Source organism: Candoia aspera, chromosome 13, assembly GCF_035149785.1.
Source record: "Candoia aspera isolate rCanAsp1 chromosome 13, rCanAsp1.hap2, whole genome shotgun sequence".
Lineage (NCBI taxonomy): Eukaryota > Metazoa > Chordata > Lepidosauria > Squamata > Boidae > Candoia > Candoia aspera.
In genome coordinates, this window is record NC_086165.1 from 9,727,724 (window position 1) to 9,751,615 (window position 23,892).

Consider the following 23,892-nt stretch of genomic DNA (forward strand, 5'->3'; position numbering starts at 1 on the left):
CAGTGTAAACATCTGGGAATCTGTGCTTGTTCTCCCAGATCATCAGGGGAACAAAACTAATGTTCCACCCATCTTAGTGGTTTTAATGCTTTGGCAGGTCTGAGTTTTTTCCTTTCGTATGCACACAGGCCAATCTGAACCCAAAACCGGGCTAGTAAAGGTAATTTAGAAACCCTCTCTAGTCCTCTGCATTGGTGAATTCAAATTGCAGTAAGGTTTGCTTCATCACCGCTTATTTAATACATTAAAATTGGCTGCGTTGCCAAACACAAGACACAAATCTCGTGATGGCTTACTGTGATGTGCAAACCAGACTGAGGGCACGTTCAGCAAAAGGTGATCAAGTGCCCCATTATAGAATTTTTTCTTTGCCTACCCAGCAATTCAGGAATTTCCAAAAGATATGCCTTTTCCTCTTGCAGACAAAGATAAAAGGCATATGTCTTCATATAAGAGACAGAAGGTGTTGCATAGTTCAGTTTTGTCACCGGTTTTCAGGGAGAGCCAGCCCAAAGGAAAAAAATACAGGATTACAGCTCAGAAATTCCTCAGTGCCAGATCTTATGGACAGTCAGCAATTTCCAAAACCAGTTGCCTGGCTTATTTCAGACCTCTTCTGGAACTCTAGTCCTTCATCACTATCTTCAAACTGTAAAAAACTGCTTATCCAATTCAAATGCTGAGCCAAGTGTTTAACGTTTAACGGATTATGCAAATGCAAATCCAGGTTTTCAAGAAAATGAGCACAGCTGGGAGCTCCAGTTAACTAGGTCCCAGACCAGCAAGTCTATACAATGTAGATCTTGGCAAATGTGTGTTTTGTGCCTTTAGATTTTAGATAAACGTTTAAACTACTTTAAGGAGGCATACATACATATCCATCAGGCTATTCATATCATCTTTTTTAGTAAGATAGGGAAACTATAGACCAGTCCATCAGCCTTAAATCATACCTGTGCAACATCCTGCATCCCTGATTCTGGTAAGGAGTGTGCCAGCCAGTTTTGGCACATTTTGGTCAGTACGCCACAAGAACAACCAAGCTGTATCCCAAGCACACTCTAATCGAATCCCTAATCTAAAGGCTACCCACGTGTATCTGCCAAAGGGCAGCACTAAGGATCCAGTGATGAAGCATGAATTGCAATGTCAGAAAACAAATTCTGCCCCTTAAGGACTTGGCTGCGATGCTGCAGTGCTGCAATGCACATACAAAACCACAGAGTCCGGGTCATGAGGTTGCAACCACATTTCATCATTTGGATGTCACTGGGGTTAGGAATGGACGCCTACAGAACCACCAAGCTCTTCCCTGTGTTCCACCAGCTAAGACTTCCACACAGTGTTCTGATACACAGCAGAATGGAAGCATTAGGTCATTTTCATATGACTAAAGCTCTTGAAGAGACAACGGTTTACATATCACAAATCATGAAGACATAAAGTTGGAAAGCCTTTTTTTTTTTTTTTTAACAAAAGCTAAATAATGCTTAGACATAATCCTCTCTTTTCTGACACAGAGTTTGGAAGTGAATAAAGTTCTTCTCATCCTTGTCATAGATCTTCTCTGATTTCCATAAATACCATTAAGAGATGAATCCTAACTGCGTTAGGGATATATGAAGTTGCCTTAAACGAGGTCAGATGACAATGATGATTTTTGCTTCTAGTCAGCTATAAACTGAATTCATGCCTCATGCTAAGCCATAGATTTTAAACCGTGGGTTATTGAAGTCAAAATGGTTTGATATGAACATAACACTAAACCAGAATGGCTGATCTTACATGCCACGCTAAGCCAATATTTAAAAAACACAATATGATAGTTTAGCTCGTTGTGGGAATTCAACTGATTAAGAGAATCAGGGTAGTCAACGCCATCACCACCAGTCATGATTCTACAGTACAATCTCCTTTAAAAAACGCAAAACTATTATTAGAGATCCTTGAGATGCTGAAACATCTCAGTACATAAACAATATGGTTGGTTTTGTTTTAGCTCAGTAAATTGTGTGAACATACTGTGGCCTGTAAATGATGTTTTAGTTTAATATGCCATGTGAACTCAGCCAGTTGTGGGCTATTCAATAAATACTGGTTAAAAAATCATGGCTTGGCACAAAGTATAAATCCAGGCATAGATTTATGCATGTCTCTTCAGATATTAATCCCACTGAATGTTGGGGTGGGGAGGAGTATTGGCTGCCTAAATCTCTCTTGCTTTGTCAAACTGTAGGTATTAATTTTATTCTTTACTCAAGTCAAACCTATTTTGTTCTCAGTCTAGACTCTGCCTGGGGTGGGAGGGGCACCAGTTCATCTTGGGGGTGGCTAGTATTATAGAGCTCTCCCCAACGAATAAGACCTTCACCGCTTGGATTTTATATCTATTTTATCTTTATTTATTGGTCTATTTATATTGTAATTTATATATTTTTAATTCTGATTTTATTGTAAACCGCCCAGAGTCCCCTTTTTGGGCAAGATGGGCGGTGATAGAAATTTGAAGAATGAATGAATGAATGAATAAATAAATAAATAAATAAATAAAAATGGGAAAAAATATACTGTAGATCCCTGTAATGTGTATGTGTATGTACTAATATCATCATTTTCTTTCCTTTTCATACCTTATTTAGGCCTCTTTCTCTACATTATAATTCCAGTGACAAATACATGGAAGCTAGATGTATCTTACACAAATCCCTGAGATTAACTGGAAATGGAAACATGTTTGCTATGAATCTTAATTTTTCTCAAATAGTAATTTCCTCCACCCCAACAGCATCTTAACTTACATGCAGAATAAAATTATAATATACGTTACAATTATATAAAATCATAATCCAGCATTTTCAAGGTAAAAGAAGTTATTTTCAATAGCTCAAAAGAGGCACCAGTCCCAATACCTGCCTACAGCCAGCATTTTGACTGCCATGTGCGAATGACAGAATCTTACTTTAACAACAGGGAAATCAGCCATTACTGTTTAGACCAAAACATTAATTAGTTTGGAGAAGTAGGAGAGTTTGCATCACCAAACAGAACAGTTTTGCTTCAAATGAAAAAGTAGCTGAAATTTAAAAGAACTTTCAAATTATTGTTGGAAGAATGCACATTTTTCTCTGATTAGCCTGTATTTTGTCTAGGAATGCATTCTTTATATCTATATTGAGGGGAAGGTCAACATTCTGCAAATAAGTCATATAACAGCATTGCTTTATTTAGATATACTGTTATTCACAATTGTTTGAGCCTTGGCTGCATTCAGGCAGTATGCTAATGACCAGGGCAAATCCATGTATGTGGGTTCACAGTAGTAATTAAACAAATAGTTCCTTCCAGTTTTTTTTTTTAACATGAAGTCTGAAATGACATTTCCAGCTTGTTGCCACCCTAGTAGGCTAGAAGTAGAAAACAATAAAAATCCATGACTTCCAATTCTATCTTCTTACAGTGGTAGATCCCAGTTTGGACAGTATTATAAACAAATCACAGTCCATTTTTTAGCCATGTGCACTAACTGGAGGAGCTGAGCAGGAATGATTGAGTAGCTGCAACAGAACTAGTCCTTGGTTGCTTTAGGCCAGAATTGAACCATCAAGAACCAATGGTTCTCACAGCAGGTCTGTCAATTATACCAAAGAAGTGAAAAAGAAAATGCTACTGATAAAAAATACATGATCATTTAATTTTTTATTTTCACTGATTTCAACAGAAGGGAAAATTTAAATAAAAGGCAGAAGAAAAAGGAAAACATATGAAGACTTTTTGTCAAGATGACAACAAGCCAGAAGGATGGATCATTCACCACATAATTCCATATGCCAATTAATATTGTTCTGTTGGTCAAAAAAATGCAGTTCTTGAAAAACAGTTCTTAGAAAAAGGATTTTAAAAATTTAAGTATTTTGCCAATAACCCTGTTAGAATACTGATTTAAACACAACATTAATCTTGGGAAAATAATTAGTAGTTTTTTTCTACATGCTATTGTTTGTTTTCCAATTAGACTAAATACCATAGAAAAGGAACATCGAATAGGGTAATCTTTTTGACAAACAGATGATGTCCCAGTTATATGAAAAATAAACCAAAGTATTTTAAGACAGCAGGAGCATCTCACCCCCCTATGCCCTATTTTTGGACTTTGTCAAAGTCCTTTGGATATCAAAAGTTCATGAAGGATGAAAAATTTAGTAGATTTAATTAGCATGGCAAGCCAATTTAAACTAATTAATTTGCTAAAAAATAACACAAAATTCCTTAAGCAATTGGCAGAACTTGGGGTGTGTTTTTTTTAATGTTTTGCATTTGTTAGATCAAAATTGGGGGAGAAAAATAGAACTTCCTACAAGCTGAACAGGACAGACACTGTGAAGGATAACCAGACGCTGTTTCTACATGAAGTATGATGTGCACCAAGAAAGCACATGCTACACTTCATATTTGAAGTGACTGGAGTCCAAGCTGGCTGCTCTCTGACTCAAAAGGAAACTCTGAGTGGAAACTCTGTTCTGTCTCTACTTTCTACTGCAGGAAAAAGAGGTATCACAAAGTTATTCTGAACTGCCAAAGTCAAGAAAATGCCTACAGGACAAGCTAAGGAAGAGACAGGATTTATCTCCCTCTGTCTGTTTCTGAACTTCAGTTTCTTGCTAGCAAGGGCAATGGGGAGGCATGCTTGTAGTTGTAATTCAGCAATATCTCGACAGCCCCAGGTTGTCAATCCTAGATCTAAAGGCAAATAACTGGAAACGTGATGCTTAATCAGTTCTGCAGTTTAAGGTCTAGGCTTTGCCGGTATAAATTAATTTCACAGAATATTCTGCTTAACAGCCAAACGTAAGGATGTCTGCCACTATCTCCACTGGGGGAAACATTTGCTATATTCCACTCTGTGGCAGAAGACAACACAGATTGCCATATTTTATCACCATGTATATTTACTACTTGGATAACCATTTATTTTTCCCATGGAGCATAATTAATGATAATGTTGGATCTAATCCTACTTCTTCTGAGTTTCATTCAGACTAGGAAGGTCTATTGGTTTAAGCCTGAACAGAGTTGAATGTGGGCATATATATGAACTGGAGTGAGAAAGTTGAATCCACTTGGCTGAATATATAATGGTCAATTTCTTATGTGACCTACTCTATGAATCCTTCATACTAGGAGCTAGCGCATTTTGTTCCAATTAAAACATGTTATCTTCAAGAATACAAAACAGCCAGATGACAATTACAATTCAACAGCTATTGCTGCTCTTTCTCTCCAAACACTATCAAACTTGATTTAATTTCCTTAAAATGAATTCAGTATAGCCAATAAGTAGAGCCATGTTCTCATCTGGAAACAGCTGCGTGGGTTGCTATGGTTATGCAAGGAAAAAGTTCACAAAACTGATAACAAACCCATACAAGTTTTACAGAAGAGCTTCACAAAACTAGACAAAACAAACTGTAAGGCAGGATAGAGAGTAACTTCAGTACTTAAATATAACTCTGGTTGCCAAAAAAATTGTCCAAGACATTTATGTATATTAAACAGAGGACTAAAATGTATATTACTTTATTTCTTTTATTAGCTAGCTTTCACAGTTAAACATGAAATGTGAAATGTAATAAAGGAATTTCTTTTTTTCCTCTGCAGCACTTGGCCTGATTTAGCCCATTTTCAAACTCAGTCACTCTTGTGACCCTTTCTCCTTCCACACCAAGTTTGGTGTCTCTCTGTTCAATGTTCTGAGAGCTTTCCCTACTGGTGGACAGATAGGTAAATATAAACCTATTTCCAACATTCCATTAGGTTGGAAAGAATAAAAAATGGCTGAAAATTCATGAGTTTAATCAATCTTAGGAGATTTTGACGATGTCACTCCTAAGACTACACAGTATCATGTACAGACACCGAAATGTCATGAGACTGAGTGATCTTGTAAGATTTTGTACTTTGAAAGAAAAAATTAAATATTTTTTTAAAAAATGGGGGCTCTGTGTATACCATATAAGCATGGTATAAAGTCTGTATAGCCAAACACTACTGTACAGTCTTCTAAAAACTTATTAAAAGTAATCACCACCAGTGAACTTCAACAAGTTAAAAGAATGAATCGAATATTTTACTGCATTTGCACCTTACGTTAATTGTAAAAGAGTTTTTATACCCAAAGACAGTTCAGAGTTCCTCACTGTTTTAATTAGAGAATGGAAATCCCACCTACCTCTTTCACACTGAGGTCCTGTAAAGCCATATGTGCAGGCACATCTGTTTGGTGCAACGCATCTTCCTCCATTAAGGCAGCCATTTTCACAGACAGCTGTGAGGGGAGCAAATAACCAAAGTTAACAAGACGCTACCAGAACCTGAGTTTTCATGATCAATATTCATTCACAATTTTATTTATCTTCAGAACCTGAGTTTTCATGATCAATATTCATTCACAATTTTATTTATCTTGAAGAAGGTAAATCAAGGTTGAAGCTCTTCCTGGAAACTTCCAACTCACATTGCATAATGTGCAAGAATAAGGTCCACCCCTCCATGAGGAAGAATTCCAACATGCAATCTAGCACAGTCCACAACTGGGCTCAGTAGTAAATCACAGGTTTCCAGACCCTTAATCCTTAATTCAGTTCTCAACTAAACTTGGTAGAAGACTCCAACACATCGTTTTGTTGCATAAAATAATGTAATCTCTACAGTAATATAATGTTATATGGCCATCACTGCCTATCTGTCCTCAAGCCCTGACAGTGTTGTTCTAGCAGGAGATGGAGGTGGCAGTGAGAGGTTGCCACAAGCCTTTAGCAGCTATAAAATCACAAATATATCCTTAATTGAAAAAAAAATGAACGCTTCCTATTTCCTCTTACTGCTCTCTGTTTAGGAAGCATCACACAAATCACCTTCACAGAATTACAAGTTTCTTTCAAAGAATATGATTTCTAGGTAAATGCATTTGGTTGGCACAAAGATTTCCAGTTAAATCCACATTGGTTGGCAGAAATATTCATTGCTAATATAGATGTCCTGGGATTTCAACCAACAAATAAGCTTCTGGAAGAGAATGCCAAACTCTACAAGCTACTTATCCAAGGCACTTGTAAATGCAATTGCTGTCGCCGTTTCCCTAAGGGTTAGCAATAAATCTCTCTGTTGATACTCAAACCCACACACAAAAACTAGTAGTGAACCGTCAAGCACATGGCTCTGAGAGGTAAGTTCCTTTTATTGCTGATAAAAGAAGGCTTAATCAAGGCAAACTACTTGTAGGAACAAGCAATCAAGCCCTCTATTTATAACTGCAAGAGGTTCAAAGCTTGTGTCTCTTTCTCCTGGCCTTAAATGGAAATGGCTCTCTTGCCACTTTGTTTTTCTCAACCTTGGATATGGAGTACAGCTTTGCCAGCCTCAGCGCTCAAACCAACAGACAGTCAAAAGAACCTAACAGCATTCTGACTTCACCTGAAAAGCTTTGGAAAAGATTTCACAGAAGGGAACTGACACTTCCCTCTTTAGAACTTCATTCTTGCTAAAGATTGAATGCAACTGTCCTGCATACAAAGAGAAGAAACAAATGGCCTTGATCTTCCCTTCCCATCAAAATGTTGGCACCTACGCCTCATCATTCACCATCCAACAGCTCCTGGAAACACAAGTATTACCACCTAGACTTCGAATGCAGGATTTCTGCTTCCCAGATCATTCACATTGTACAAGACTTCTGGAAGTAGCCCAGATGCAATGGAAGCAAGATGTGTGAAGACCTTACTTAACTGGAATGCTACCTGCATTAAAGGGCACTCAGCCAAATGCTAATACCCAGGGGACAGAGTAATATTTACAGGTTTATTTGTGATAAACCTGTGACAGATTTACTTTCAGTATGCAAAAAGGACCGGATAGTGCCAACAGTTAGTAATGACGAAGTTATTACTAATCAGATTTTAAGTACTTAAAACTTTCCCAATACCTCTGTGACGTTAATACAAAAACTCCTACATCAGTTAACATTAAGCATTTGTCTGAGGCATATTCCAGTCAGAAAGAATTTTCCTGGCACTTCTTGAAAAGTTACAAGCTACTCTGAAGAATTACAGGCAATCCTGCACTGATCTAGCGGCTGATTTTTTATTTTAACTACCGCCAAGATAGAAGTTCTTAGATGAGAATTTGGCAACTGAAAAAAAGCTGAAGGACCACGTTTCACAACACTACTGGTACCCAGAATACTCTCTTCATAATGGCCACATTTTTCATCTTGACCTAATCTGGAATCTGCATCACTGTCGCACATCATTCCCAGGTTACTTTGTGGGGGGGGGGGAGTGGAACAGCAGCACACATTGGGGAACCACCATGAAGAGGTATTCTTGCTACTGTTGTTTTGATGAGCTGGTACATTTCACCCATGAACTGTTAAACTCAAATGCGTCCATCGTTTCCATCCTGTAGCTGAATTCAACTGAAAATTCTGTATACTTACGCTGTCCACAGTGTGTTCCTGTGTATCCCTTTTGGCAGAGGCAATGATCATCACTGCAAGTCCCTCCATTCATACATCTGATGTTGCAATGTTGCACTTGAAAAGAAAGACAATCCATTATTCACTGGTGCAAACAAGAGCGACACACAACAGATGCAATCATGTCTACATTCTGTTCTGCAAAGGACATCATAAAATGGAAATGCAAAATACTACACTCACTGCCTTTGGAGAATTCAGACTGTAGGGAAGTTTCAGAAGGAAACTGGCAGACAAAAAGCTCAAAAAAATAACTGCATGGGAAAGTACGGAGATCAGCTTTTCAATACCAAAGGAGCATAGAATTTCTGAAGAAAATATCATGTAAGCTCTCTGTTACAGAGTTCAAATTCGGACTCAAAATCATCTCACACTTTTTAAATAACCTTATAAGATAGGAGGAGATTTGACAGCATCTACTCCTTTTATTATTATTACTGCAATGGTAGAAACTTCACGCACCAAATTTATTCCTGCCACGCCACCAGTCACAATGCAGGAACAGCTTTCAGAGCCATTATTCAAAAACAAGAACGTAACATTCAAAATTTGGTTCACATCTGACACGAAGCCACGGCTTCTTTAATTATGGTTTACTGAATTAATCAATTTCCTGAGTTCACCCAACATCATAATCTAAAACCAGACATATCATAGCTCAGTTTGTGTCATGGTCTAAAAGGGAGAGCAGACCGTAACTTTATTGAGTGTGGTACTGATACTCTGTGCTCAAGGTGATGTGTTAAATGGGATGGGACAGAAGCAACAGCCTTGCTACGCTGAAGATCTGCTTACCCCAATTACATGGCCTCCAGATGTATGGAACTCCAATACCCATGGTCCCCAGTCAGTTATTCCACTGGGGAATCATGGGAACTTTAGTCTATGTAACTGAAGTGTACTAGGAAGGTGAAGAAACACACTCTTAAAAGGGATTAGTTCTGGCCCCTCCGATCGAAGACCCAAATCCTGCTCCCAGTTATTAGAAACAACCATGTTCAGTGTTTCTTGAAGTGCACTGAACTTCCTTGATATAAAATTTAAATGAAAAAATATGGAAATTTGTCTGTCTTTGCAGAAAACGCTCAGTTATGTCCATGATTTGTTTCGCCATTTACCGTATTTCAGTGCCACTAGCTAGTTGCCAATATGTGGCATCTAACCACCTAGCAAAATCTGAAAGCATACATGGCCAGGTACTAGTAGACCAGAAAGGGACACCTGGTTATTGTCAGTGCTGGGGGGGAGAGGTCTTGCAATTTAGTTCTCTATTTGTCCTACAGCAGTAGATGCCAATTAGAGCAGATGCAAAATATGGACACCGGAAATGGATTCCGATATAAAAGGAACCTCAAAAAGACAAGGCCATATCATCTGATATCATCTGTCAGGCGGGGTAGGAACTTAAATTACATATTGTAATTTCTAGACAGCAAAACATTACTAACCAAAAACTGTGATTAACCCTTGTATTTTCCAAATTACGATTTATGGAGATGCTTTGTTCAAACAAATTATATTAACCACAGTTTAGGATTCAGGCATTACAAATAAGCTGTGATTAGCAATAATTAATAAATCATTTTCAGTTAATCTCATCTGGGAACTCAGAGAAGGGTACATGACAGTCTCCCCTACTTTTATCTCTCATAATAATAATGTGTCTGGTCCAAAGTCATTTAAGGAGCCCTGTGGTAGGGTGGGGCTTGGACCTGGATCTGCCAAAAGCAACACCTGAGACTTTATGGGCTTTCTTTGCAGAGGAAAATAGGGAAGCCCACCACAGCTCATTCATGCGCAGCATACTAAAGGAAGATTCACACATTATGCTAAGGTTGGTCATTTGGGTTAGCATAATGTGAACCCAGCCATCATGAAGTCTGCAAAACTCAGACACTGAAATCAATGGGACATCAGGCCAAACTGCTGTCTTATGTTCATCTACATACAGTTGTTTTTTTAATGCCACCAATGGGAGATTTTATGTCGATACAACAAGAAACTTCAAAGGAGCTATTTTTGATCCCAACTACGGCACAAAAGCAGGCTAACAGTCCACTTTCTGTCTGCTCTGATCCCAGTGATTAGAAGCCCTCCCTGAAGTTGCTATTTACATTTTTAAAAATCAGCCTTTTTAGTATAAAGATACATATCATTCCATTTTTATTTTGGCCCTTAGTAGGACTTGACTTTAGCTAGAGAAAAAAAACAACCTTAAGAATAATTAGCTGGCAGAGACTATCTATACCATCCTAAGCTGATCAAGGGGTGGAGATGGCAATAGCCTTAAAAATGTATGGTTCAATTAAGCTTTATAAAATCGTAGCAAAACAGGCCAGATTAGAAAACACATAGGAAATGATATCATCTGTCAGGCGGGGTAGGAACTTAAAACCACAAAACTGATTTCAATTAGAGGAAAGCATGCCAAAAGCTAACTTCCATTCCCACATAATTACCAAAACCATTTAAATATTTCGAAATAAGTTTAGCAGTAGCTTCAATACAGTTTCATATATTCATATTGTGTGTGTGTGTGTATATACACACACACACACACACACATATATATATATATATGAATATATATAAACTTTTTCAAGAGACAATCTAAGAAGTTTTCTTAATCTTTCTAAAGTGGGTGGGACTTCAATCTTAACTATATTCAAATACATGTCCCCCCTTCCAAAGAAAATTATTTCTAATTCCTTCTTTCATTGGCAGGCTAGATACTTGAATAACCATTTCAAGTGGAATTGTTTTAAAGAATGGGTAGAGTTGCAATTGTACAGTATGTTGAACCTCTTACCATAAACGTTTTCTACACTATTTTATGGTAAATGTTTTCTTTACAAATACAGTAAAGTGGAAAACATGGCAACTATTCAAACCAACTGTGTTAAGTTTACTGGAAGACCACATGCTCTGCCATGTCTCAGTTTTAGCCACTGGTAACACATCTCTAGTTTCAAGGATTTCGACAACAGCATTCACTGGAGGCACTGCAGGGTACCTGTGAGTTTCCACATATCACTAAAATGTAGTGACCAAGCAATAAACCAAATTTTGTTCACTTAGAAGTCATCAAATTGAGCCTAACCCCAGGTGAAAGCATGGGTAAACGCCCTCTACCTCAACTTGATCCTAGTAATAATCCAAACCTATCATGAGTAGAACAAGGGAGGATTCCCACAACACATAAAAGTAGGTTAAAATGAGGTTTGGTAACATTTAACATGTTTAGTGTATTATAGGGCTCAGCTATAGCTTTAGCACACTTCATGAACACAGAAATTATATTTCCCCCCCCCCCCAAATTTAGGGTTAAATGTATGAGATAAACCCAGCATAAGAGTAGGAAGCTACAGGTTTTTGCCCAATTTGCATTTTTAAATAGGCCAACCTGATTTACATATCTGGACAAACAGAATGATAAAAACACAGTTAATCTTTGTACTGTGCATCTCCTAAAAATCTGCAGTGCAGTTCTTGGCTTATGAACTACTCAGAAAGTTGGGAGCGTCTATGTAGGAGAAAATTCAACAGAACATGTATACACAGAGGGCACGTATTCTGGGGAAAAACGCAATTTGTCTTTTTAAAAACCCATTAGCACTTTTTTCCTCAAGATTGTGGGGCAGCTGAGCAATCTTGGGAAATGGCATGGATACTTTAAGAAGCTGCAAACAGGTGCTCTATTCATGTGGCTGCTCACTCCAAAGGATCTTTTTAATCTTCAGACCCAAATACCAGTTGCAAAGGAACAATGGCAGAAGAACTATATTGCCACGTCCTCCTTGTGAGTACCCCAGAGACACACTGTGAGAACTAAAATGCTGGACTAAGATCATCGGTGCCATGATCTAGCAGAGCTATTCTTAGGTTTTTAGATTCCTTATAGTGTAATCCGTACTCACTCTAGTAAGTATGCTCAGGTTTGGAAATTTAACTTCCCACTGAAGCAAAAGCAGGTGAGAATAATCAATACTTTTAAGGCACAAATGGGTCAGAATAAGAATGTTAATATTCACATGTGTTTTGCCAGAGAAGATTGCTTTAAAAGGAATTCCATACATGCATGACAGTCCTATCACAGTAGATCCTCTCAATTCAGAAACCACGTACTTCTGAACAACAGATGCTTTCTCAGCAAAATGTTTGCTCTGGGGTTGCTTTTAAAGACAAGGAAAAGAACTAGCAAAAAGATCTAACAATTCTGTCACTACTTATTAAATCCCACATGAAACTGATTATTGTAACTTCCGCAAAGAGAAAAGAAATTAGTTCACATAATCTATTAATTTATGCAATTCTGTGCCATGAGAAAGTGGTAATGAATACATGGCTTTAAAAGGAATATTACATAATAGTTTCTTTATCTACAGAAGCCGTTTGTGAATAACAAGTTGGTAGGAAGTAACAACAGGAGTGGGCTATTGCTTTCAAGTATCTGGCTGGTGTTTTTCTGAACTAACAGGGTGGACTCTTAGCCTGTCTAGCACAGCTCTTTTCCCATCTCATCCACAATCTCTTTGAAATCCTTAAGGAAGAACGGAATTTCGGGAAACATCTGTGAGGTCTAAGAAGATAAATGCAGAGGAGGATCCGGATTTTTTTAAAGGCATTCATGGCTGTCTTTGCCAGCCATGTCTCAGCACTGAGGTCCAGGCAAAGAACAGATGTAAAGTTTTAAGCATTTCAGGCTGTTGCTTAGTTCAGGGAATGGTGAAAAAACTTACTATGGTTAAAAATCTTATTTATCAATGAACCGGTGGAAAAGTCTGAGGTTGAGTCATAGGCTAAAAGACATACTAGCAACAGACTAAAATAAATTTTCAATTCCACTGAAAATGTGCATGTCTTCCTCAAATTGGTGTCTCCCAGATGTGTTGGATTACAATTCTCTTTCATACCTATGAGGCTGAGGATGATGGGAATTATAGACCAAGAATCTGGAGGATACTTGGTATAAAAGGCTTACATTTAGGACTGCTTTGATAATTAACTCGAATGATGGTAGTTGCAAAGAGGTTATATTTAAGTTTCCATTGCCAGATTTACTTCTTGGAATAAAATATGCTCTGCTAAATCAGGGCTCGATATAATGTAATCATGCTTTGTTGAATAACCCATAATGGTTGGAACCCTGTAAAAGCCAGACTAATCCACAATGGCATACAGCAATGCCTGAACACATCTGGAAAATCCAGGCTGCTGGGGGATGACTATTCCAGCTCAAATGGAACAATCTCAGATGACTTCCAACCTGGTCTTAGCTGCATGTAACATTTAAATATTTAATATTTAATATCAGCAAGCAGGGATGAGTTCAACATCCTAAGCTTCCTCACATCCCCCTCTTCCTCCTGCATTGCCATCACCGAAATCCATTAATGACATTCAGATTCCCTGAATCATGGTTTGTTGTCATCCAGACCAGGATTATGTTTCAAACTCTGATTTGAAACAGCTTGCTTTAAAATGTTTATTATGGAAACTAGTTGCTTTTAGGGTCCTTTTTTCAAGATACATAAACTTCTTTTTATTTAGGAAAAGGTCAGTCTACTGTTTTGACATGATTCTTTCTACACTGGTTTCACCATGAATTTTCTACTTTACAAGGACTCAGTGGAGACAGGGCAATATTATACAACATACCTTTCTGAAGATTTTTCAAACTCATGTCTTAATTCAAGATACAATGGACTGTAAACTCAGCGTCTGCTGGGGAATTTGTAAGACTGCTTTCCCAACCCCCCTGCTATGCCTGAAATGCTGTGAGCACAGCAAAGTATTAACAGTGAGGAGATTCTAAGTAAAACACAGATGAATAACTTGCTATTTCTCTGAAACTTCTTTTTTCTGGCATGTGATTAGTAGAGCAGCGGGTTACATTAGTTATATGGACATAATTTAAAGATGCACAAGGAGCATCTTTAAAGTGACTGTAGGTTGAGTCACGGCAACTGGATTTCTTTCTTTTTGGTCGAAACGTTTTGCCGCTTGTCCAAGCAGCAAAAAGTTTCAACTGAAAAGACAGAAATCCAAGCAGCAAAAAGTTTCAACCAAAAAGACAGAAATCCAGTTGCCATGACTCACCCTACAGACAATTTGACCTGGATGACTGAGAATCTTCATCGACATCTTTAAAGTGAGCACCCCAGCAATGCAAATATACCAGCAAATAAAGGGAGATTAATTTATTAGATTTATGTCTTGTCTCTCCACCAAAGGGAACTGTATTCAAAGAGGCCAACAAAAAAAGAAAACAAAACCACATATGAATTTAAAACACAATTTAAAAGGAACGCAACTGCAAATACAAAACACCAGTCATCTAATAAAAGTATAATTGAACTACTGATCCCACACAGCACTGGCAAGCCAAGCAAAGTGAGACCTAAAAATTCACATTGCCTGCAATAAAAGCTACTTTCTATTCTGCATGGTATTGATTTTATTCTACTTAATGTAAATGTTTACCCTACTTTTCACTTTCTCATGGGAGTCTTAAACTCTCTTACGAACCCATAAAACAATTCCAGACAAGCATAATACATCTGAATGATAATTAATACCATTTACTCAAAAACTAGGTCACTGAACACCCCCACACCCCCCACAATCCTGTCTTGAATGTCTCGGGTAGTGGATTCCAAATCTTACAGGGACTTTCATAAATTCTAGCTTGTTCATCCCAATAACTTAGATTGATGCCATCAGCGGTGCTGAAGTCAAAGATTTTTCAAAGAAGCACTCAGAAGCTGCCATTATGGGTATGTTATTGGTTATCTTTAATGTGGTCATCAGGAATGTTTGAAAGTAAATAGAACCCAGCCTCTAGATTCCCTTAGCGTGGTAAACATACATCACTATTTAGTTGTCTGAACTACTAAGATATTATCAAGTGAAAACAACCTACTATGCTAGCTTGACAGCCCAAGCAGAGACGACTGATCCAAGCCTTGAATGCATACCTGATTTTGAGCCGCAGGATGGGGCAATCTGGCCATTTGGACACGTGCACATGTTTGGCCTTGAGCAAAATCCATCTCCACAGGAATGCCTACAAATCGCTGTTAATAAGAAAGAAAATAAAAACGCTTTCAAAGATACTGACTTGTGGTTTTAGAGGCTTATGAATGGCTGCACTCGCCTATTCAGACTATCAAGCCCTTTCTGGGATGACTGATATTCAGCACACTTCATCAACCTTAAGAGTCAATGTTCACGCCATTTTCTTGCTGCTGCTGTTGAGGTCTATACCCAAGAGAGCCGGTTCTACCATTGGGCAATGTAAGCAAGTCATCCCAGCTAACCAACATGGAGAGGTAGCAATGAACTGATAGAGGAGAGAAGGGCATGTTCTATGGCCAGTCTTAGATTATCTGAGCTAGACTGCAGCATTCAATGTTAGTGGCAGGTTCTCTTCCATCCTCAGTCCTGAAGAAACCTGCCATTTCAGCCGGCTTTTGAAAAAAATGAAGTGCTTCTTGGTTCTCTGCCTCAGGCAGCAAAATACACTGGGATAGCCCAGATATTGGTATAAAAAGCAGGCATGCAAATGCCCTATTCATCTACCCTAGTAAAGGTAAAGGTTTCCCTTGACATTAAGTCCAGTCATGTCCGACTCTAGGGGGCGGTGCTCATCTCTGTTTCAAAGCCGAAGAGCCGGCGTTTGTCCATAGACACTTACGTGGTCATGTGGCCAGCATGACTAAACGGAACACCGTTACCTGCCCGCCAAAGTGGTACCTGTTGAACTACTCACATTTGCATGTTTTTGAACTGCTAGGTTGGCAGGAGCTGAGACTAGCAACGGGAGCTCACCCCGTCACGCGGATTCGAACCGCTGACCTTCCGATCGGCAAGCTCAGCAGCTGAGCAGTTTAACCCGCAGCGCCACCGCGCCACTACATGCCACCTAGTGGTCTTCTGGATTTTTGCAACCCAGATACAATATGCCTCATTTTATCCCTGACCTTGCAAAGAGAATTCAACTCTGAAGCTCTCAATGCAGTTGAGATTTCTCAAAACATCTCTGCACATCTGCAATCATATGAACTGATAGGCACAGTCTCTCTTTCATATATTATTATTATTAGAAAATGTTATATGAATAAAAAATAAACATGAAAAAATACATGAAAAGGGAATTAAGAAAAAGAGAAAGGAAAGGAAAAACGCAGAAAAGAAAAAGAAAGAAGATATTCAAAGAAGTGACTTCCAATCTTCTTTACAGCAGTTACAAACGAACTTATTATCTCTCCTCCCCTTTTAGGATTACAAAATTCCCTTCATCCCATATTCGACACTTTTTAATCAGCAAATCACCAACTCTTTTTTTTCCCCATTTTCAGCAAAAACTCTATAAAAGCTTTCCAGTCTATTGTAAAAGTACTTATTGTTTTATCTCTAATAAGACAGGTCAATTTTACCATTTCTGCAGGTTCTGTCATCTTCACAATCCACTCCTCCATTGTGGGTATTTCAGTGTTTTTCCATCTTTGAGCATGTAATAATCTCACTGCAGTCTGACAGGCACAGTCTCAAAACTAAAAGGACCAACCCCTAGGGAGTGGTTCCTTCAATAAAGGCTGCTTTTAATAAAAGCCCAAGAAACCTGCAAATGTGCATTTTAGTGAAGAATTCGGCCAGATTCTTTTAAGCGACTATTTTCATCAATGAAGTTACCTTGAATGGATTCTGCCGGATTACAGACTTCCCCTCCAAAGGAGGGTTTGTACAGAGGTGGAATTAAGATCAAAGGGTTAGGTATCTCTTAGACTATTTAGCTGTGGGGTAAACGAGATATTATCGAGTGGTACTGAAATAAATAGAAAAATGACTTCATCTATGTCAGGGGCAACACAAAACTTCTCTGTAAAAACAACTCATAACACAATTTGATTTTTGAAAAGTAAATGACTGAGGCATTTGCTAATAAAAACAGCAAAAATAATTACTTACGGACAATGCATTGATTTCCACCAGGTAAAGTTTTCCACCCAGGACAGCAATATGCATTGTAACGAGATCCACATACATTAGGTCTGCAAGAGAGAGAAAAGGAGAGAAATATTATCATTCTTCAGATTCATAATCTAGTAACTAAATTAACCCCCTGTCTAGGATTGACAATACACCGAATCATAAACTAATCAAATAGTGTGCGTTCACAAAATATAGTAAGCTCCAAGTAACAAGCTATGGTTAATTTCAACCTAGTGTAATGCAGGAACACAGACCTATAATACACATATTAAGCCATTGTGGGAATTCTGCATTTTTCTTTGTAATTCCAGTCACAGTCAATTCACACTACAACTTTTTTAAAGGATTGTGCACATTTATATAAAACGATTATTAAGGATACCCATTTAGGATACCATCATTTGTTCCAATGATAAAGCGAGCTTCAAAGTGTCACGAAGTAAGTGTTGATACTTCCGTCCTCTGTGGCTTATGTACTTACATCAGATGTCAGGTGCAACTTATGGGAGTTACATACTTCAAATCAGGTATCAAGATTCAAAGACGTAAGAGCATGACATTACTGCACATTTATCTTCACTTTGATGCAAACTTGGCTTGCTATAGACATTTACAGAAAGCTAAACATATAGTCCAACATGTATATGAAGCTTGTCAGGAGCTTTGGCTGCTGTCTAAAACCAAAAGTGATTCTTCTCCAAACATGATTCTCAGAATTCTCTTTAGCAAGATTTATTGAAATGAATGGGATGAAGTTACCTAAATTCCAGCATGGTGGGGTTTTTTTCCCATTAAGAACCAATATATCCCTGAGCATATTAAAGTGAAGAGCTGCTATTTTTCTTTGTAACAGCTTTTCTATGATCTGGCAGAGAGGCAGGTCCCTTCACTGATAAAAGAAAAAGTTTCAGCTGGATTTGACATAGCAGTGTCATGAATCTTTATTAAACAAGGAAACAACTATTATAGCCTTCTGATATACAGGGCTAATGTTGACTAGCCATCACAAAGTGACTAGCCTTCAGATTCATCGGAGTCCAACTTTCATAGTCCCCAGTCAACAAGGCCAATGATTCTAACATAGTAACATTGCTGAAACTCTAACCACCTAGTTCATTTCACCCACAAACTCAACAAAAACTAATTCAGGCCACGGATGTATTACCTATAAAAGATTCCATTGTGTTTCAGCTACAACCCCCTCCCCCTAGCTAGAACAGCCCAAATTCATTTGGAATTACCCTCTTATCAGTGCCAAACACTACTCCAATGCTTCAAGCCAATAAGGTAAGCAAAGATATCCTACCCTTGTTTCCTGCCTAGGGAAACAAGATTTTTATCAATATAGGAAATGGTACTTATTGCTGAATTCTGGGGAAAGAGCACGATACACACTCACATGCATGATGGAGTTGTTTTGGTTTAAAGCACACTTGTAATTTCACAGAAACAGTGTGACCAAGGAAATCCATTCTAAATCAAAATGAACAACCATGTTTTAGAAACAGGCCATTTAAAAACCAGTGTGGCACTTTCTTCAGCTCATCTGGTATGTTAATTGCCAACTTGAGAAATTGCAACTCACATATATTTTTGACACTGAAAATAAATTTAATGAAAACTTCTCCCAAAAGTTATGGAATTTCATGTTGGAAGACAAGAGGCTGCAATTACTAGGATTTGGCCCAATTATACATACTTTTGTAACATGACAGATGGGTTGCCTCTAACGTGTTTTACACAGTGGGACTGCCCCAGTAAAGTGTTTGGAATCGTCCATTAGTACCCAATGAATCAGAATTCATGAATCTTCTGAATCTGTGCTAATTTATTTTATGTGCTAATTTATATCTGAGCACAATTTAGGAGGCTCCCTATTTATCTCGAAGCCCCCAAAGAACTTTTCTTGAGCTTGGCCCCTATTCTGTTCTCTCTCAACATGTTTCCACCTTCTTTGCTGGATCCTCAAAAAGCTGGAATATCACCAAACAAAAGGGTTGAATCATACAGGATCCTGCAGCAAGACAATGATGAAATATGCTGTAAACTTTTAAGAGAGCAGGATGATCAGTAGACCAAATTCCACTGCTGTGCCAAGTATATCCTTTCTATGTGATAGCTGACTTTCTATCAGAAGTGTTTATGACTTCCGCCTCCTCAATCCGGCTGTCTTTCATTTTCCATTAACTGTAGTAATTCTTCCCCTGCTTGTAGTTCTTGTCTGCACAAATTCCATTTTAGAAAAAGGCCGTGGGGGGAGCTTCTCTAACTCACACAGCATCAAGCTTAACTGCTGCAGGATTCATAAAAGAAGGATTGTTACACATTCAATTTCAATCAACGTCCCACCGAAAGCCGATGGAAAGATGTAGCTTCTCAAACTACCACTACCCATTGATAGGGCTTGGAGACTGATGCAGGACTAGAGGAATGAGAAGCAGTTGTAGGGATTTCTACTTAAGAAAAAAAAATCACAGCTAACTTTTCGTTCCTCTTATTATAGCTGATGTTAGGGTTATCTGCTGCTGCTGCTGCTGCTTATTACTGAATTACATTTCTATCGTCTATTTTTTAATAGAACTTTATTAATTTTCAAAGTGTAGAATACAGAAAGAGAATACAAAAGATAGAATACAGAAAAGATAGAATATAGAACTAAAGAAAAAAGAAAAACTATAAAAGTGCCAAAACAGATAGAAAATACAGAAAGTGACTTCCGACCTTCTCCAACACAGATATCAAAGCATATTATGCAAATGTAATCTCTTACCATTAATTAAACCTTAAGTAACATTATTTCCATAAAATCAAACCATTTAATCGTCAAAACCCAAAATCAAAGTTTCATTTTTTTCCCAGATACAAGCAAATAGTCCAAAAGTGGTTTCCAAGTAGAAACAAATCCAGACACGGTATTTTCTCTAATCAATGCTGTTAACTTGGCCATTTGTGCCAGTTCTGTTAATTTAACCATCCATTCTTCCATTGTGGGGATCTATCCTATCTTTTCTCTGAACAAGGTGGCTTACATGCAGATCCTCCTTACTTTTCCAGCACAATGACCAGGCTTAGGCTGAGAGACAGAGACTAGATGAGATTGGCTGGGCTGAGAGGCAGAGCCTGGCTCAGCCTCACAGTGTGTTCCATGCCCAAGCAGGGATTATAACCACCAAGCTACAGTGGCTCTTTTGCTTTGCATTGTACTCTGGAAAACAGTCCAACCACAATTTGTGAAGCTAGCGCATCTCATGCTTGATTCTTCCTCGGAAGTCTTTATGCGCTGAATTGCCTGCTAAAAAGCCCCCTTGTTGTCCACCCCCAAACCCTTGTGCATTGCCTCTGGGAACATTTTGTTACATATATGCTTTTGCACATACACTACTGTGTGTGGTAAGATACGTCACTTTTTTAAGATTCCAAAAAGGCTATGGAGAGAACTTTTTTCAGAACCCCTTAGTTTTCCCTTCCTCCTCTTTCTATCTTCTTGCAAAGTAATTTCCCAGTTTTTTCCACTAGCCCAGTAAAGAAACTGTACTTTACTGCCTTGGATGAAAAGTACTGGTAATTTCAAATACTAAATCATACCCTTCACGTGTGGGACCTGGAAAACTGTCTCCAAAGCACATAAAGAACCCCTTTTCCGTGTTAACAGAATAGGAAAATAACCCAGGCCCCCATTCCAGGAAGATCACCAAAATAACAGGATTTGCTTACCTCGGATCCAATAGGATTTAAGCAGCATTGGAAGACGGTCTGAAATCTACTGATCCAAACTATCTTGTTCCACAAGAGTATCCATAAAAGATGCACATGGCAATGAAAACATCTCCCAAAGGCCTCCTTGGGGCAGAGATACCCCACTAGGAAGCAGTGAATCATGTATCCCACACTGCTGCAACCCAACAAAACCGAAACTCTGGGCAAGAGACTTCGCCTGTCAACTCACTGAAGATTAGCAACTGCTGGCAGCATTGCAAACTCTGCCTGAGGCAGAAGTATTCCACCAGAAGTTGGCAAAACTGCGAACTGAGTAAATTAAGCTCAGGAGACAAGATGTGGTGGCAAGACAGAATCTGAAAACCAGGAGAGAGAGAGAGAGAGCAAGCGCACGCACACACTTAATAATGGGCAAATGAATGTTTAAGGAGGAAGCATGCAGATGCGATCTTTAAAAAAATGCATGTCAGAAAACACTAGCGTGGCTACTTACTCCCAGATGGCACAACTGCTTGAATATTTTTTTTTTCCTAGCAATCTCTAGCTGGCCTCCACCTCTCCAAGGTCAAAGATTGACACCAGCCAGTCACCAGAGTATTTTAAATCAACCAAGCAGTTGGACTGCTTTAAAGAAAGGTTCTCAAGCTGGTCTAAAATAAAGATAAGCAGGGTCCAGACTTGGATGGGAGGCCAGTAGGAAATGCCGGAAGTCTAGGGTAGACTGGGAAGTAAATAATAATAATGGGACAAAAATGCCAAATCCAGTCTAAACATCTGGCTGACTGTGCAATTAACCATTATAATAATACTGGCAAGGGCAGAGCACCTCTGCACTTTTGCCAAGAAACCGCATGGCTACGTCTATGGAGGCACCAGGAACTGAGCTCAACTGGAAGGAAACTTTTTAAAAATTTTCTTTAAAGAAAATTAAAAAGTTAAAGAACAGTTCATCCTTGTCTGGAATCACTGACATCTACCTGGAAGGCTTGTCCCTTCACCCCAGACCTAGGATGAACTATCAATAGGCAGTTAGCTTTTTATTGCTACTACATAAATCATATTTCTGAGACTTGGCAGCAAAAGCAAGCCTTGATGCAAATTAATTTCTGCCAGCCACACCAGTTAGTAACTTGAGTGTGCTTGCATCTTTAGGACTTGCATCTTCACCCTTTAGTGTGCAAGTAAAACTGTGCCAATTATAAACATGGGTGTCTCCTCTTGGGCTAACTGGTCTAGTCTAGAAGATTTAATATGAGCCAGAGCTGACACTTACTGTACATACGACAGCTGTTAGAGCAGACAGAATACTTATTGCGAAAGGGGGAAAAAACTGTGGATAGGTCTTAACATCATGTTTAAGTGGAAAAAAAGAATAAACGAACAACAGTGCTTATTCACATTTGTACTGCTGTCTTTCTATAAGGGTACCAATTTCCCCAGACCATCAAGCACTTGCAAAGCTTCCTTTCTTATCTTAGTATTGTTTTTAAAAGTTTGAATTACTGAAAAGTGAAGAATCTCCAGAAATTATGCCATCAAATTTGGAAGCCTTTCTCCCCAATTCTGAAGTATGGAAACCAGCTTCTGTTACCCCATGAGTAGGGAACTTGGTGCCTGTGGACATCTATGCATTTTTGGAACGTCCTCCCACCTGATTTTATGTTTTGGTTCGATTTTTTTTCATCAAAATAAACAAATGGGAAAAGGATACACTGTAAAGCAAAGCAGCTATTTCTGCCTTCTTCTTTATTAACAAGAATGTCATCAAAAATCCCACTGGCATCCTTAATAAAACAAGTATTTGCCATCTATCATCTGCCTTGTTTAGAAGCGTACCCACCTGCTCAAAGATAAACTAGTGCGTAGAGAACCTTGAGGAGGGAGGGGTTTAAAGAGGGTGTCCAGAAGCAACCTGACCATTTGCTTTCTATTAATGGAGTATTTTGTGACTAGTCACGGTTACCAGGCCAGCTACTTTGTGAAAGCATCCCTGATAAGATCTTAACATTCAAAATGTGCTCACCAGCTAAAAAGTATTGCTTACTTCTACACAATCTTGAAGCAAGAAACGCTGCTTTTCATTGCAGGTCCTATGGCTGAGATTTGATTATGAAACTAGCTGTAGAACTAACCTTCAGTAAGCTCAGATTAATTCCTGCAAGAATATTAAATTCAGGAAACACTGAAATATAAGATCACTGCACTTCTTCCCAGAGTAGGCAGCAAGGCTTAAAAATACAATAAAATGGCATGTCATCCTCTGCCATGAAAGATGCATTTCTATATTCACCAAAGACCAGCTCTACTACTTCAGAAAAGGCATATATTCTCTGACTTTATCTCGCTTTATCTGCCGACATTAATAAAATAAGCAGGAATCAGTAACTTGCCATTTCAGCTTCAGAAATGTTGGAGGCTGGCACTTCCCACTACAGCTTCATGGGAGATTTGTATATCTCACAAGAGATGCAAGTGAGTTTGGTCTTGAGCAACTGGATTCTATATTTCTAAAAATGGGGCACTAACAATTATTTGCATGGTTCTTCTCCACGAGCAAGCTGAGAAATCCCTTGGTGCAACTTCAAATGACTTCTCGCTCTACCCAAATCTACTCTGCGTGTCTTACATACATGGTCACGGTTCATCTAAGA

General features: G+C 38.5%; 1 protein-coding gene across 1 annotated transcript in view; it reads right to left on the reverse strand.

Moving 5' to 3' along the window:
- The window catches only part of FBN1 (fibrillin 1), a 173,034-nt gene that overhangs the window by 138,134 nt on the left and 11,008 nt on the right, over window positions 1–23,892 (reverse strand). Inside the window, exons 2-5 of the mRNA XM_063314449.1 lie at window positions 17,501–17,583; window positions 15,508–15,606; window positions 8,492–8,587; window positions 6,227–6,322 (exon numbers count right to left, since the gene is read on the reverse strand). Of these exons, the coding sequence (XP_063170519.1) occupies window positions 6,227–6,322; window positions 8,492–8,587; window positions 15,508–15,606; window positions 17,501–17,583 (374 nt within the window). The remainder of the gene's footprint in view (window positions 1–6,226; window positions 6,323–8,491; window positions 8,588–15,507; window positions 15,607–17,500; window positions 17,584–23,892) is intronic.